We start from the raw sequence: 16581 nt of genomic DNA, 5'->3' as shown, positions 1-16581 counted from the left end.
AGCTGATTCATCAACTGCCGCATCGGTCATCTATGGATGACAACTCTGTGTCCAGAATTAGAAATTCATTTTCAGATCTAGAATTTGGTATAAGATACACTTTCATTAACCTTTATTCCAGTTTTGATTTGATTTGACAGAAGATTTTAAAGAATTTCTTTAGGACGGTTGTTCAAAAAATTTTGTATGGTATTTTTACGTACCTACTTATTTTTATTCGCGGTTTCAAAAAATTTGTTTACAAGAATTTGGTTGGGGTGTAAAGAGAAAAGAAAACACGATGCACAGATGCATTACCTGAACAGAGAAAAAGGGGCCAATTATGTGGACGGTGGCCTCTTCGTCGGCTGAAGGAGACGTTGATTGCTGTTCCGATAGCTTGATAACGCTTCCGGTTACGCGTTGCAATTCTCTAACGTTCTGTCCGCCTTTGCCAATGATTCGGCCGACTTGGGCGCTTGGTACTAGAATTTCGATCGTTAGTCTAACGTCGTCGGTACCGGAAGCGAATCCTTCCTCTCGCATCTTTTCGAAGATCAAGTACTGTGCCTGAAAATTAACCACGAGTTCCTCGGTTAGCTGTTTTTCAGTATGGAATCGTTGCAGAATGTGTTTACAAATGTTAGAAAAAATTTGTTGAAGATAGTCACGGGACCAACTTGCGCACAGACTATCACCTTGTGCCATTGGTACGGGTAAACCCTTCATACTTTAATCTTCCTGCATTTTCAAGTAGATGCTTAGAAAATACAGCACCTCCTCAAATGACAGCAGGATTATGAAAATTGTACTTCCTCCGAGCGCTATTACGAGTACGAGTATTTTCTCTTCGATAAAAACTGATATGAAATTTTTCGTTTATCGAGGGGATTTGAACCCGCGGACCTTGTGATTGGAAGGCAAACGTCCAGTCACTGAGCCACAGAGGACTCTGACTTCTAAATCGCAGGTAGAACACTATATTCTAGCCATGTTGGACTAATTCTTTTGTACACCGCCACTTTTCCTTTTCTATTGTTTACGTGTCACGGTAGATATAATTTTAGCCATATTCTTTAAACTGTACAACACAAAATAATATTTATGTTTTATGTAAAACAACTCAATTCTCGAAATTTCATCCATTAAATTTTCTTTCTAATAAAAAAGTCGATCCATAGAAAAATTTGTACTTGAAAGTTACTTAAATGGAACATAAAGATTTGTTCGCGTTTCAAATAAAATTGTGTTCACCTCCAGTTCTGACATAAAATTAGGACTTTTAAAAAAAGAAAAAAAAAAGAAGTAATACATTTGTTTAAAGAATTTTAACTTTAACACGTATATTGTCTCACTGCATATCATTTTGGTATAATTATGTGCTTGAGCGATAATTGGATTGCTCCGCTCTGGTTGCACATTATTCAACGGGCTCCAATGTACAATTACAAGAATGACAAGAGAACATAGTGTCTACAGCTGCTATTTTGATTAGCAACGTTCACGTGTCAGCTCGCTTACCTTCCATTGAGATTCTGGCGATCCAACGATTGTGACTTTCCTCTCAGTCTGTTGCTCAGCTGGCTTGTCTTGTTCGAGAGGCGCGATTTTCACGCTTGCTCCAGAGAATCTGATCATGTTTCTGATGTGCGAGCCCCTGGTGCCAATTATGGCGCCTACGCTACTGTTGGGAATGTAAAGAAATACAGTTTCTTGAGCGTCCGCCGCGGGAACACCCTGCTGAGTCGGCAAGCTGGCTTGATAGGGATATGGGATGGGTCCCGAGCCGTACAAAGCTGGACCGCGTGAGCTGTATCCCATACCAGCAGTGGACATCATGGCCATTGGGTGCAAACCAGGGAACATCATGCTCTGAGGCTGTAACAGGATCGTTGAAGCACTTTATAGCTTCCGAATCGTCGAATTCTACCGTGTTTTCTCTTGAACAACTATGATTAGCATACTCACAGTCATTGCTTGTAAGTCATTCTCGTAGCTTTGGCGTAGTTTGCTGGAAATCATGGATTCTGCTTTGCTCATGTTATCAATGCTACCCTTCACTGTGATGATGCGCTCGACATTGAAGTTATTGATGTCGTTGATGCTGCTCACGGTGATTTTTGTATCCGTGTCTTGCATGATTCTCTTGATCGTGGTACCACCCTTACCAATTATCCGGCCGATCAAGTTATTGTGTGCGAGGATCCTCAGAGTGATCTCGGTGCTATCGGAACATAAGCACAATGTTATACCAAGTATTTAGGAGTGTATACTATGAAAAATTCAAGTGGAAAATCGTACAAGCTAGACCAACGAAGAAATGTGGTAACTGGAATTTTTAATTGGTGCGTTAAGGGGTTAAGGATTTAACGATTCTTCAGGTAAATCGGAGTATCTAGGTATCGATGCGTACCTCTTATTATTTATGCTATTAGCCTCCTGCTGCATGACCTCCAGGATCTTTTTGCAAGCGTTCGTGCAATTCTCCGGATTGCCGTAGATGGTGATAGCTTTCTCCGCAGCGCCGACATTGTCCTTCCGGTGAACGTCGACACGTGCTCGCGTCATCTGAGTGATCTGACGTATGGTCGATCCCTGACGACCGATTATGGCGCCTACCATGTCCGATTGTACAAGAATACGAAGCGGGAAGTCTGTCTGCCTTCCGGAACCCGATACACCGGAGTAGGCGACGCCGCTACGCTGGCTGCGGCCTCTTCGTCGACTCTCCGCCGTAGACATTTCCACTTTTAGCGAGTTACCCTCGTACTCGTGGCCATTAAACTGGTTCACAGCCCTATAAATGGTGAAAAAACGTCCGTGAATTATCGATGCTCGAATGTAGGACACTCCGGTGATTCGTTTCGCAGTTTTCAAATAAGCGCAAAGACACATTTAGTAATGAGCATGTCAGTCAGTGATTCATTACCCTTTCCGAAAATGGTAGACGTCGTTGCTGAACTAACTTTTCTTTTCTCTGGTCCTATGTCCAGTCGTACTCGACATTAATTTTCACGTCAATAATTATTCATTTTATTAATTTACACGTTCGTCAATAATGCCACAATTTCATGGCACGCAACAACAATTGGTATTATTTCTCAACTGTTTATTTATATTGAAGCAAATTCTAAGCAAAGGGTTAAATAAAAGGAATTTTTAAGGAATAAATATTATGATATTGTTGTGTTTCACTTGTTTCGTATTTTAAACCTGTTCAGACTTTTCGGACTACCGATCTGACTAGTTGCTACAAGGATTTATGCTTCTGAATTTTTTTATCGAAAATTAGATTAGGACTGTGCTACTGTCTATCGAACGATGCAAGTTGGACAGTTCGATTTTACTTGAAAAGAGTTTAGTGTGTTTGATCTGATTGCGTCTGTACTGCTCTTGTTATTTCGAACTAATTTCGAACAAATCGCTAATAAAACAAAATATAGTAGTCGTCTACTCACTGCTGTGCTTGTTCTGGCGTCTCGTAGACTACGAGAACGGTTTGTGTGTTAGGGTCGCGAGACGACAGTTTCTCATAGGACTGCAGCTGACCACAGTTTGCAAACAACACCTCGATGTCCTCCAAACGGGCGTGACTTGGAAAATTGCTTACGACAACTTTCGTTCCGGCACCACTGAAAAAGATAGAAATTTGAGATTAATGGTTTGGATACTTGACGCATTCGAAATTGTGTTTTTTAAAACTAGTGCCTCTCCTCGTTGACAAAGAAAAAGATCAAATCTATAAGTCTATAACGGAAACGAAATTCTCGTAGAATAATCTCTAAGTATTGTATATACTTTCTTCAAATTCTACTGGATCCTTGATTACACAAATTAAGTGAAGAACGCGATACTTGGATGATCAAACACTGTAATGCTTCAGCGCATGAATACTATTCATTATATAGAAAGCCGTTCTTTTATCTTGGCTAACGAGAAAAAAAAATTCTTCCGATATCATAGCATCTCACGATAACAGGATCAGGGAATCAAGATTGCAACTAAAAAAGCAGTGCCATTGAATGGCAAAGTTTCCGACAGCAGCTTTTTAATCTCACACTGAAATCTGCTATTAACTGATAAAAGTAATTTATAATTCCTATCTGACTAAGTAAATAATATTGGGAATTTTATGGTCGACTCGTACTAACTGTAGATTATAATAGAACTTTTACTCTCTAAAATTTGTCGTATAAACGTTGACTTCTAAGAATATACAAGAATACTCAAGAATAGTCTGTGATAGTTAAACAAATTTTCTTCTGACTTGGTTTTGTCTTTTTTTTTTAAACAGTATAGTGACATATGTTGTTTCCACGTTTCGCTTCTGTTGGAGTGAAAAAGCGAGTTCGTTAAATTTTCATCTATGGCAAACATAAAATGCGATTCAACGGGAAAGTGATTTTCGTAGAAACATTCCCGTAATTGTCCGTAGTATTGTTCGGTGACGTATTATGCATCGAGGCGCGCGCGAGACCGTGCGATTCGACGAGGAGCCACGGCCCTGACGCAACGCAACATGAATGAACCAAATGGTAAGTAAGAAGAGGACGAGGAGCGCGGAGAACGAAAAGGAGGGTGGAACGGCTGAGACTCTCACTTTCGTACATATCGATTTTTCAGCTCGCCGACCCACTCAGCGCCGGGGGCTTTCGACTAACCTTGAAGAAAACGCACCGACCGACCTAGCTTGTGCTCGGCCAATTATTACAGCTCGTTAAAGACACGGAGATTAATCGCGATGCACCCGCTTCTTATCGCAATAACCGTCGAATGTGCGCTTCGAACGGCAATTAAGCAACTAAAACAGGGGATGTCTCGTTACCCGTCGATTCGTCGATCCAACTTTTTACCGAATGTTAATTTTGCTTTGCTTGTAGATCAATTACCGGGCGTATCCTGCATGCACGAAACTCACGGAGACGATCGTATATATATATGTATAATTATATAATTACACGCGTCTTATCGCGTTGCGTTTAAGGTTATCCTCCGGTATTTACATACGCCAGATTCTTTCGTGTCGCGTTAATAACGCGTGACGGAAATTTGTCCGTCGCGCACACCGTAAAGAACGCGATGCAAGATTTATTATACACGAATTTATAAAAATTATTATAAAAAAGTTTGATAGACGAAATCAATTCCTGCGTCGTTTCTCCGAACTCGCGATGTTCCCGTTTCTTCTAAATTCGTAAAACAACACGTATCTCATATTTTGTAAATAATCGCTGCTGCGTGCGAATAGTGAAAGTATCCGTGAGGCCTGGAAGTTTCGCTCAAATCAAGATCCTACCGTGTTTGCCTGCTGCAAATTGTAGAATTGCTCCCATTCTCCCTTAAAGGTAGTAACACTTAGGATGTTTGTTTATAATCGAAGTTACTGTTGCTGTTGAAGGGTCCATCCAAAAATCCTCATGGGACTTTCAAAATATTGTGGAATAATCAAAATTAAAGTGACATAAAATTAGAAAGACATATTTCAAATAGCTACCAAGGAATAGCAAACGTCTGTTGACATTTGATTATATAAATCAGTTCAAACATACCGGTATCTCCAAAATCAACGTGTTTGGAAACATTCAGTAACGTCGTTTAACACTAAACCTACCAAGCATTATATCAGTATCTGATAAATAATGCCTTACAAAAATGGCAACCCTACATTTATTGAGATTGTCCGTAATTGTCAATATAATAAATGCTTCGACAAGGAGAATTATTCTACAATTTTCCCTAAATGAATCTTTATAGTTTCAATAATTGTAAAATATAAAACCGACCATATTGACCGCGGTACATTTAGCGTTAACACTAGATTGCCGGAGCGAGTCAATTTGACTTATTCACGATTTTATTGCTATATATATAGAAACACATAAATCATTTTTTTTTTAATACGTTGGTTTTTAATAGAATTATGAAGGTAGGTATCTGATCACCCTCATTATCATACACTACCACCAATCTGTCAGCGGGAATCACTAACTGACCAGATACCTTCTTTTTCATCCGGCAATCTAGTGTTAAGAGTGTTCGTATCGAGCTGTCGCTTCGCATCTATCGGTGCGAGAAGAAGATATTTCTCGTTGATGGAGGACGCAGAACCGTAAGATACAGTAGGTGTAAGTTGTAAAATGGCTGGTCCATCGCGCCGCGATCGGTGTAAAATCTGGCGCGTAGAGTATCGAGTCCACGAGTAGCAAAAGGGCGGACAAAAGGTGGCGGTGGACGCACGTGACGGAACTAATGCCAGTCCCCGAAAAGCCTTAACCGAACAATTACCGTGGAACAACGGGTTTCTGCGGTGCCAAGCTCTCTATCGAGCTTCGAGGCTCGTCGAAGCGCTCTCTCTCTCTCTCTCTCTCTCTCTTCCACGTGCACGTGCTAGGCGTTCGGCACACATCTACACGCCACCCGTGCACGGTTCGGAAAAAAGAAGAGAAAACGAAGGAAAGAAAGAAAGAAATAGAGAAAGAAAGGAAAAAGAGAAAGAGAGCACACGCGGTCGACTAGGAAAGACGGAGAGAGGGATGGAGAAATCGACGTTGTGTCTCTGTAGGTGGAGGGGGGTTGCTCGTGGTGCACGCGTGTGCTACGTGGTTCTTGCGGGAACGAAAGGATGAGGAGGCGGCGGGTGATAGAGGGAGGGCAGAGCCAGGCCTTTGTTTCGTGTGCTTTTGGGGATTTTCGGCGGCACCCAGCCGGTGGTGTGAGGTCTACATGCGAGAGTGCGCAAGGGAGACGTTGATATCGTTGCTTTCGTCTGGCTCGCGGTCCGTATCCTCCACCGGCACGAGTCCCTCCCCCAACTCCTCCACCTCCTCTTCTTCCCTCTCCTACTCTACCCCGGAGGAACGAACGAGCTAGCCCAGCAGCAGCACCACCACCACCAGCACCACCACCGCCGCCACCACCACCACCGGCATCGCCACCCTCAACCCTTTCTGTACCTCTTTCCCTCGCTACCCTTCCTGACCAGCAGCTATGGCCTGAGCTGGCCTGGCCTGGCCTGGCCTGGCCCTGTCTCTCCTCTTCCTTTGCCCTGCACACCCTCCGACGCATCACCCTCGTCGGATCTTGCACGCACGTGTAACTCGCGATTTCGTCCGTTCACCTTTAACGAAAGGCGGTATTTTCGTGCACAGCGTCGGAGGCCCGGGCGAGACAGAGACCGTCCAGACACAGGAAGAGGCAGAAAAGCAGAAGAACAGAGACAGGAAACGAGAGGTGAAAGAGAGAGAGAGAGAGAGAGAGAGAGAGAGAGAGAGAGAGAGAGAGAGAGAGGGACGGAAGAGGAGAGGACGGGCACGAGAGAAAGAGAGACAGAGGTGCCTTTTCTAAGCCCGAGGCACATACCGACAGGGATGGACGCGCTACGACCGCAGACCACGGGTCACCCCCGTGGAAGAGCTTTTGATCTCGCTTAAGACACCTTTTTTTCAGACTCTTTTTTTGTCTTCGTCTACCTTGTTCCGCCTCCTGTTTTTCCCCGTTTAACGAGCCAATGGACTCGGACGAACACGACGCGAGCAGCGTTCCTCCGACGACAGGCGGGCCACGGTGAGGGGTGTGGAGAGGGGCAGGGGTAGTTGACGAAAAGTTCGAGGGTCGTAATGCGGCGTGGTTAATTGTGAAGGGAATTGGGACTCGTTGCGCGCCGCTTGCCGCGCAAAAATGGCACGAATTTACGCGGTACCGGCGACCGGCCGGGGGTAATTAGCTGGCGGCACGGGCGTCGATTTTTTCGGGATGCGACACCGGCTCATTATCACTCGTTTCCAATTTTATGCTCTCGTTGCCGACGTTCATCTGCCTGCCGTGCGGCTCTCGAGTTTAGAAAAATCTCTTTTTACCAGCGAAACAGTGTTGTTCACATTAATATAGTTCGGTCGTAATGGAGACATTCGACATTAGTTGCACTTCTTGCAAACTGCTACCGGCATACGATCACATGTCTCGGTTAAACATTGTAGAGTACGATATAGTTTGCAACACACGGTCAGCGGAGCAAACATGTGAAACATTTGTCAAATTGAAAATAAGGAGACAATTTCTTTGATAATATAAAATGATACGAAGCGTATAAATTGGATCGTGAAAATTTGAATTTCGAATCGAGTAGCTTGGATGGAATGGGCTTGAACGAGTGACCGGTACGAGGGTGGCGAAGTTTGTCGCGAAACGAGTTGGCGAAAAAAGAAAAAAAAAAGGAAAAGCTTTAAAAAAGAGGAACGGTATTGGGGAAAGTGTGTACGGCCCTGGCCGAAGGAGCGTCGACATCGTTGACTGAGCCGGCGGGGCGCACGGCGCCAAAATCGATTTTGAAAAGGGAAAGTGGCATGTACGTGCCAGTAGCGTGACTTTACATATACAGTATGCGCACGATTCGCGACAAAAACGTGTAGGAGGTAAAACTGCAGCCGCGCCGAATAAAGGTTGCACCACGTACGCGCACATAGACAGGCACACACGGGCGACCACTGCGTACACCGCCGGGCGTGTTACCACCACTGGGACACACGTTTGTGTGCACGAACACGCGAACGCGACGGATATATATCTCTCTGTGTTCGGTGCCTCTTTTTCCTGTTCACGAGTAAGCTCTTTCCCATTCATGTGTGAGCGTCAGGAGGAAAGTTCGCGTCTCGGCGCGTGGGTGTAACGCGCGTGTACTTGCACGGGTCCACCAGTGCACGAGTGCATACCACGCGCGCCTGTACACCGTGCTCACCGTTCGTACACACCCTGCCACCACGCGCTGCTCTTGGTGAATGGCGCTAGATGATGATAATTTCGGTGATCCTCGCTGCGGCTAATCGGAACCAACTACCAGGGAACTCGAACATTTTTCTACAGGGGCGAGTTTTCGCGTGCGGATCGATACTCGTCATCTTTTTTTTTTTGTTTCTCTTTTTCCCGACTACAACGGAACCAGATTTACGGTAATTTCTGTCTGTTGTTTGAAATTTGCGCAATTGTATCGCGTTAGCGTTGCTTTTTATGCCGCGCTACTTCTTGTTTGCGTAGACGTTTTTGTAGAACGTAGAAGCTTTTGCATACACGATACACACCTTGTCATTTTTGGAAACTGTAACCGAGAAATATTTTCTGGACATCTTATAGAATTGAATGATGTGCGAGTGTTTTGCGTGCAGTAACTTTGCTTTTTAATTTTTTCTTGTTGTTTTGTACGATTCTCTTCACCTTCATAATCTAAAAATTTTTAATTATCTAGTTTTTCACTGTTCTTTCCACCTTCATAATCTAAGAGAATGTTAAATTACTTAGTTTTGTTAGTAACTCGACATCTCGGGTAAATGTTCACTACATAATACTAGTTCACAACTAGTTCATAACTAGTGCACTAGTTAGAGTGCACAATAATTATGATTTTTGTTCGAATCAACAACAGGCCTACCTAACACTGGTGGATTACAAGGAAATCTAGACTTCCGAATACTGAAATACTTGAAGGTACAAATATCAGTGCTAGGAAATGTGTCACAGTATATCAATCTTGTAAGCAGATAAGATTATCGAGAGCTGCAAGGAAACTAGAGTGATTGCATTACCGATTCGTAATGTGTACTTTCTATTTTTGTACTATGTAAACGATTTCATTTTTACGAGATAGAGTGATTTCTCTACACATGTCGTCAAGGCCTGGATGATAAACGTCGCGGAATTATCCCCACTACGAAGCTCGAGAGACCTCGGTAAACATAACACGGCTCGGGTATGTCACCTGGACGATGCACGGCGCTGGCAAGACCCGTGTTGTTGACATATATCGAGAATTCACTGTATATATTCTATGACAAACTCTTGTGGGAAACATTCAAATTTAGACCTGTTACAACGAAATACGAAACAATTTATACATATTTTTATGCACAATTAAGATGTACCTTGGGATAACCGCACACATGTTTAAAATAAATGGCTGTCGAGACCGTAAGTGGAAAACTAGGTCGATGAAAAAGTGTTTCGTAGATATTAGGGTAAACAATCCAACCGAAAGGAGTTGAGATATTTGTTAGATCGATGATAGATGAGAACGCGATGAGCAAAAGAATTTCTCCACCTCGAATAGAAACAAATTGCTCTCGGTTATTCCCGATAATGTCATGCGGTTCGCAGCGTGCGCGTTTAATCGAAGCCAGCGGGAGCGTATTAACGCCCGCGAACCTGTAAACGTTGTTGCCAACATTTGTAATAATGTTAGTTAAAATACGCGTCACGTACATCCCGCGAATAAAAATTCCTGCTTCATCGCGGAGCACGCCGGGAAATTTTACCGGCAGAAATTCTGCAATTTTCCTGAAATCCTGTTATCATTAAAAACGGCAACGTATTAATTTTTTTTAATTTCGTTTATCGTTCTATGACGCTATGCTCCCATTGTTTTCATCTTTTTTTTTTCTACGATTGTTGTCTGCACTTATCTATATCTCCAAGGTATTCCGATATCTTTTCGTGTTACAATAGTTTGCGGATTAAAACTGTTTATAAACAGATAATAATCAGCGAACTACAGATTTTGTAGTTGTAGATTGAACGTGTTGTAGATTATACAATAGTGTTGTGTGAATTATAGTTGTAGATTAAATGTGTTGTAGATTGCTTATTTTATATATAGAAGTTGATAATAAATGATTCTTTATAGGTATAGGTAATAATTTAATACAATTAAATTTAGTAAATCGACTGCAAATTGTTAATTATTTTTTTTCAGTGTACACAAATTTTTAAAATGTACTTCAAATTTCATAGGATTTTTAATAAAGGGAGATAATCATTGCTTTGCAAAGCTAATTTATGAAGGTACGAGCCCGCATAATCAACCTCAGAGTACTGATGATAAATTCACGCTTGCGATACCAATCTACGAATTACAATAAACGAAAAAGCATGGATGCTTAACTAAATGAATGCAGGAAACTAAACGATCAATCTCCATCGGTTAGCAGACTTATCTGTGATCAGTTAAGCATTATGTAGTCGTTATCTGTGATACAGTTAATATCAAATAATTCTGGCATAATATTAACTTAATTACAGGGCTGCTGAAACCTGCAATCCTTGAAAGCAAGTTCTTGATAAAATCGCAATATTTCATGAGGTATCTGCGTTAAAATAACGTTAAAATACATCAAACACTGGTTAATGAATGTGTTTCATTAATCAAACCGTTGAAGCATTCGAACGGGTATGTTAATTGGCATTGCGTAAATAAGAATCATGTTCGCCGAATCAACGTTAAAACGTTCGTGAAAAATATTACAAATTGAGAAAATGTATGGGATTTTTCCGATATTGAATCGCACTCGAGCAGGGTAAAGCTGGGCGAACTATTGCGAATATTGCAAAATGTTTCGCCCGGCTAAAGTAGAATTCGCACGATTCGAATATCATTCGATTCGAATATCATTCGATTCGAAGAACGAAGAAATTGAATTCAGATTACAAATTTTTTGTGGTTCAAGAAAGTGTTACATGTCATAAAAGTGTGTTATTACAATTTCCTCTTAAAATGAAATTAAATGTTTGTCATATATCTTTTAACACGAATAGAAAAATAAACATATTGCTCAATATGATATAAAAAAAATGGAGATGACAAATTTGTAACTGAAAAATGTGAATGACAAAAACAAACTCAACATCTAACTTAATGAAATCAAGAAATTTGTAATTCTATTACATTTATGGATTCGTTCAGTTCCCTCTTCACTTTACGATCTCGCGTGATAGATGACAAAATTAATTTCTCCTTTCTTGAGATGAAAGGAAAAATACAATGAACTAGTTAGAAGTGGATACAATGGCTTCATCAAACATTTTTGGATTACATCCCGTGTTGGAGTTGTAACTCATTTGAACTTCCACATCATGTAACTCATTTCAACTTCCACATTTCTGAAGTCCTTTATATTGAACAATTTAAGAAATTAACAAAATTACACACCAACGAAATCGTAAAAAGTCAAAGATTAAAATAGAAAATGTTTCCCAAAGGTTCAATACAACAAATACAATTTAGCCAGTTGCTTGAACTGCTTGTAACAAAAAAATAAAAGCAATTGTTATAGAAGGTTTTGATGACCTTGAAATATGGTGTCAAGATCATAATTCGAGACAGCTTTCCCCTAAAAGGACATGTTACATATTCGCAAAAAACTGTTATGATGACTATAGCAAACTCCGCCATTTTAAATGAATTTTGGTTAGGTCTGGGTTAGGTTTTCTGAGAAACTTTTAGAGAAGTTGTTCAGAATAATGTTCTTGATAACATATTTCAAGAGCATCGAAGTCCGTCGATATAATTGTCAAAATAAGAGAACAGTTCAGTAGTGCACGGTTAAATTTACATGACTCGGTCCATCCCTACTCCCAACGCTCAGTGTCTTGAGCTCGGCCAAGCTGCCTCAGTAGACAAGAATAGAATATAATGTGTACAATGCCACGACTGGAAAACGTAAACATGGAATACAGAAAAATTTACTTTCAGTACTTGCCGCCTTACCGTAATGAAAGTAGCATCAATGGATCACTGAGATTCTTCCGATTAAAACGAGTCCAAACACGAGGCAAATCGGAGTACTTTTACCAATTCAATATGGCGCCGTCTGCGTTTTAATTACGATCTCAAATCGGTAAAAATAGTCCGATGTGCATCGTGTTTGGACTCATTTTAATCGGCAGGATCTTGGCTATCCATTAAGATCACAAAGGTAAGGCGACAATTAAGAAAAATGAAATTTCCTTTATCTCGCTTCCGCACGTTATACCGATTCTCTCACTTTATGGAGCCGTATACGGGTCAATTAAAAAAAAAAGAAGATGTCTCGCACCGCGAGAATTTAACTGCTGGCTCCAGAACCGATGTATCGGGACATTAGGTCAATGCGGGAAAGGTGACTTCTGCGAATTCAACTGAAAGATGGATGGGGGACGTGTGCGAGTAAGATACCGATACCGGGCACGTATCGAGTTTCAATCGGCCCGCTCAAACCTCAATCCGAGGTCCCATTTTTTGGGGAGATAGTGGCGGACACTTAAGCGTGCATTACCGGACCTGCTGGCTCCTGAACAGTTGTAAATTTAACCGTGCTCTACCGTGCAGTCGGCGGTACTGCTGGCCTGGCAGGAGTACCCCGCCGCGTGCACTCGCAACGGGACACGATGCATCGGTGCAGCGGCGCGGCGGCGCAACAGCGCGTCGGTGACGTCCGAAGTGCGTGGCGGACCGACTGCAAATTGCAGGCTGCAAAGGCGGGCGCCGCGGTGCGATTCCAGGCTAACTTATCCCCGAGAAAGCTGCGCCGCACCGTTCCGGCGCCTACGGAGGCCGCGTGGGGCGGTGCACACGGCTACCGTGATCGCTGATCGCCCAAGCTCCCGAAGTAGGTGGGGAAGGACAACGCGCGCGCGCGAGCGCTCATGCGTCTCTGTACTAGAGGACGCTTCGATTTAGAACGTGTACCGAAAGGGCGCGTGTGTACACGAAATCCGTGAATCGTGTTCCCGCGAATTGAGTGTTCTCAACACTTGCTTTGCAGAGCATTCAAAGTATTTTATATTATTGAGCTACTACTTTTACATCTGGCTGGGCGAACAAATCCTCCAAAAACGCACACAAATTCCACTACGCCAAAGTACCCACCACACAAAAAAAAAATTGTTTTATATAATATATACCTAAGGAAAATGCAAAATACTCAGCTATGAATCATGAAATTTAGAATCTATTGAATTAAATCAAATCTATTAAATAAAATTTAGAATCTATTGAATTGTAATGTACACACGCAGATACCGGTGTTCATGTTCTTAAGACTAAGACCCGAATTCATTTGTTACACGTGTACACGTGTATTTTACAAACACGTGAAACAGGGGCCTCCGCGCGTTTGTCGGCGTGTAAACTCACACGCGCTAGAACGCATCGCGTGCCTTAACAATGGGAAAACTGACCGATATAAAACTGGTCACCGGTATCAGTCGCGAATGGTAATCGAGCTACGAGCTTTGTAAGTCGAGATACTATCGTCGGCTCTCCTTGTGCATTGTTCGAGAAACGGGGTTCTAGATATCGCTGGAGGATCCAGGTTGCTTGCACTCTAACCGCCAGTCTCGCTGTACTCGTAACGTACACCTAAACATTTTAGTCATCGGAGTGAGCAATCGTGATCGGTCTGCAGACTTGCATTTATGGTATGGTAAGATCCGATAACTATACTTTGATACGGTGGTTTACTGCTCGACACTTTCGCTACCAGTATCACGCACGTGTGGACAACGATGATTTTGTATCTCGCGGAAAGAAAATTCTAAGACGTCTGATAAAATATGTTAAGTATGGAGAATATTGATGACGTAACTGCTGGTAGCGAACGAGTTAAAATTTATTTTTGCCTTTTCGAATTCCCTTTGATTCGTTGATTCTCGGGTTGGCCACATTTGAGTGACACAATTTCGCGTCCAGATATATAAATTCATTTTGGTTCGTAGTGCAGAGATTTCTCTATATATGTCGCCAAGGCCTGGATCATAAATGTCGCGGAATTATCCCCACAACCGCGGGGTATACCCCGCGTGAGGTGCCACGAGTCTCGAGAGGCCTCGAACGCCGAAGACTGTAAACATAAAACGACTCCGGTATGTCTCCTGGACGATATACGACACTGGCAAGACCCGTGTTGTTGACATATATCGAGAATTCACTGTATTACCCATCGATGGAGAAATTATTTGCGAACAGCTAGAAAAAAGTAAACAACTGTTTCCGTACAATCTTGAACTATTTCATGTTTAATCTGTCACCGTTGTTTTAACATTGTTGTGGTTATTTTCATTTTCTAAAACTACAGCTTACGAATGACTTGCACCTTTACAGTGCTATGAAAGAACCTTGAATCTTAACGCCGACATAGAATGCGAATGGGCAGTTCGCAAACCATTTCCAAGATTAATTGCAAACGCCGTAAATGCATATGACGAAAACAATCGATCTTCACCAACAGATAAAGCAACATATTCACAACAATGTCTAAGCGTAAGTGTTTCATTACCGTGTCTAACTACGTAGATAGTACAAACTGACCTTCCTGTGAGTGATCGGTAATTGGTTATCGGTCATTTGTTTTCGTGCTTCGTGTCCAGCAAAGGCGGGATAGTTGTTTTTTCGGTTCCCGCCTACCGATACCGAGTGTAGTGCACAATTACGCGTCCGAAGCCGGGACCAAACGCGGACGCTTAAGTGAGGCTTCCTAGAATTCAACTGAGGGACAGACAGAGTGAGCGAGATACCGATACCTGGGACGTATCAAGTTTCAATCGGCCCGCTGGAAGCTCCGCGGTCCCATTTTTAGAATTGGGGGAGGGGGGATGAATGAAATAGCGACGGACGTTTAAGCGTGCAAAAGAACGAACGCTTAGAGCGTGCACTACTCTCGCTTGACGAAGCGTTCGTTGCCTCCGACTGTTATCTACAATCGTCCAGGTTGCAACTTGCTACCTCTATTAGTTCCGGCAAGATAGAGAACCGACGACGGCCGAGTCAATATCGTATCGAGGTATACATAGTACGTACAGCGGCGCATTCGATCGCGTTGCAAATAATTCACGAGGAAAATCGAAGCGAACCGCGCGCGTCGCGCGGATCGCTTCGGTTCGATGAGTCGATGGACAGCTGCAGCACGCGCGCGGAACCTTTCTGCCGAGCAACAATGGGCCGCGCTCAAGAAACCGCACCAACAGAAATTGCACGCGCGCGCCGAGAAGGAAAAATCTGACGATGTCGCCGACCGCGACTCGAAATGGTCGCGACGACCGGTGGGCGGTGTATTGGAAATTATGACTCAGCGTTTGGATTATTAATGACTCGAGGAAGTCTAGCGCCGCGAATACGCACCGTTCATTGAAACCGACTGGGAACGATACAAAGGTGGATGACACACCTAGGATCGTTCACGTAACAATGCTGAACACGCTGCGACACGATTGGCGCCGACGTATGATCGACAAGTCTGATTCTTACCAGGAGAGATTTATCTGTCCCTCGTTAACCACAATCTATTTTACGCCTCCTACTAACACCTTGTTATATGAAACGTAGAATGAAACGTAGAATGGGAAAACCATTTTTTTTTTTCCGGTTACCAGGCGACCATTATTTCTATTGCAAACATACTATTCTGCAAATATTCCCTGCAGAAAAAGGATTAAACGTTTCCTGTAAAGAGTTAACTATTTATGGTATATCTTCCTTCGATTTAACGTTATAAAACATTTGTGTAAAATATTGATTCTCGCAAGTGAGCCAGTTAGTAAAACCCAGTCTTCAAATCAAAATTCACATTGGCAAAGAAATTAGTACAATAATGAAGTTTTACTTGTATTCAAAATTAATTGTAGATAATTTACTAGACAAACGCATAACGTAGACATAACATTCAAGGAACGATTAAAGACTATTTCTTACGTTTTCTAACATGTCGTGAAGGAGATACAGTCAACACATAGGTGTTATGTTTACACTCCTCGGCGTCCAAGGCCTCTCGAGCTTCGCGGCCGAGTAGTAGGGCTAATTCCGCG

General features: G+C 42.5%; 1 protein-coding gene across 5 annotated transcripts in view; it reads right to left on the bottom strand.

Moving 5' to 3' along the window:
* Window positions 1–16581, bottom strand: part of LOC143353286 (insulin-like growth factor 2 mRNA-binding protein 1) — an 82022-nt gene that overhangs the window by 20008 nt on the left and 45433 nt on the right. For 4 of the 5 annotated variants that reach the window (XR_013082105.1, XR_013082104.1, XM_076786483.1 and 1 more), the window contains exons 2-6: window positions 3438–3611; window positions 2393–2776; window positions 1948–2203; window positions 1501–1857; window positions 298–549 (exon numbers count right to left, since the gene is read on the bottom strand). Coding sequence is in view for 3 of the 5 variants with exons in the window: in XM_076786483.1 (XP_076642598.1) it covers window positions 298–549; window positions 1501–1857; window positions 1948–2203; window positions 2393–2776; window positions 3438–3611 (1423 nt within the window). In the remaining 2 variants the exon portion in view is untranslated. Of the gene's footprint in view, window positions 1–297; window positions 550–1500; window positions 1858–1947; window positions 2204–2392; window positions 2777–3437; window positions 3612–3777; window positions 3848–16581 lie in introns of those variants that run through there. The other variant, XM_076786484.1, reaches the window with a different exon arrangement.

The sequence above is a fragment of the Halictus rubicundus genome, chromosome 4 (assembly GCF_050948215.1).
Source record: "Halictus rubicundus isolate RS-2024b chromosome 4, iyHalRubi1_principal, whole genome shotgun sequence".
Taxonomy (NCBI): Eukaryota; Metazoa; Arthropoda; class Insecta; order Hymenoptera; family Halictidae; genus Halictus; species Halictus rubicundus.
The sequence above is the reverse complement of the archived record's forward strand: the minus strand, read 5'-3'. Positions and strand labels throughout refer to the sequence as shown.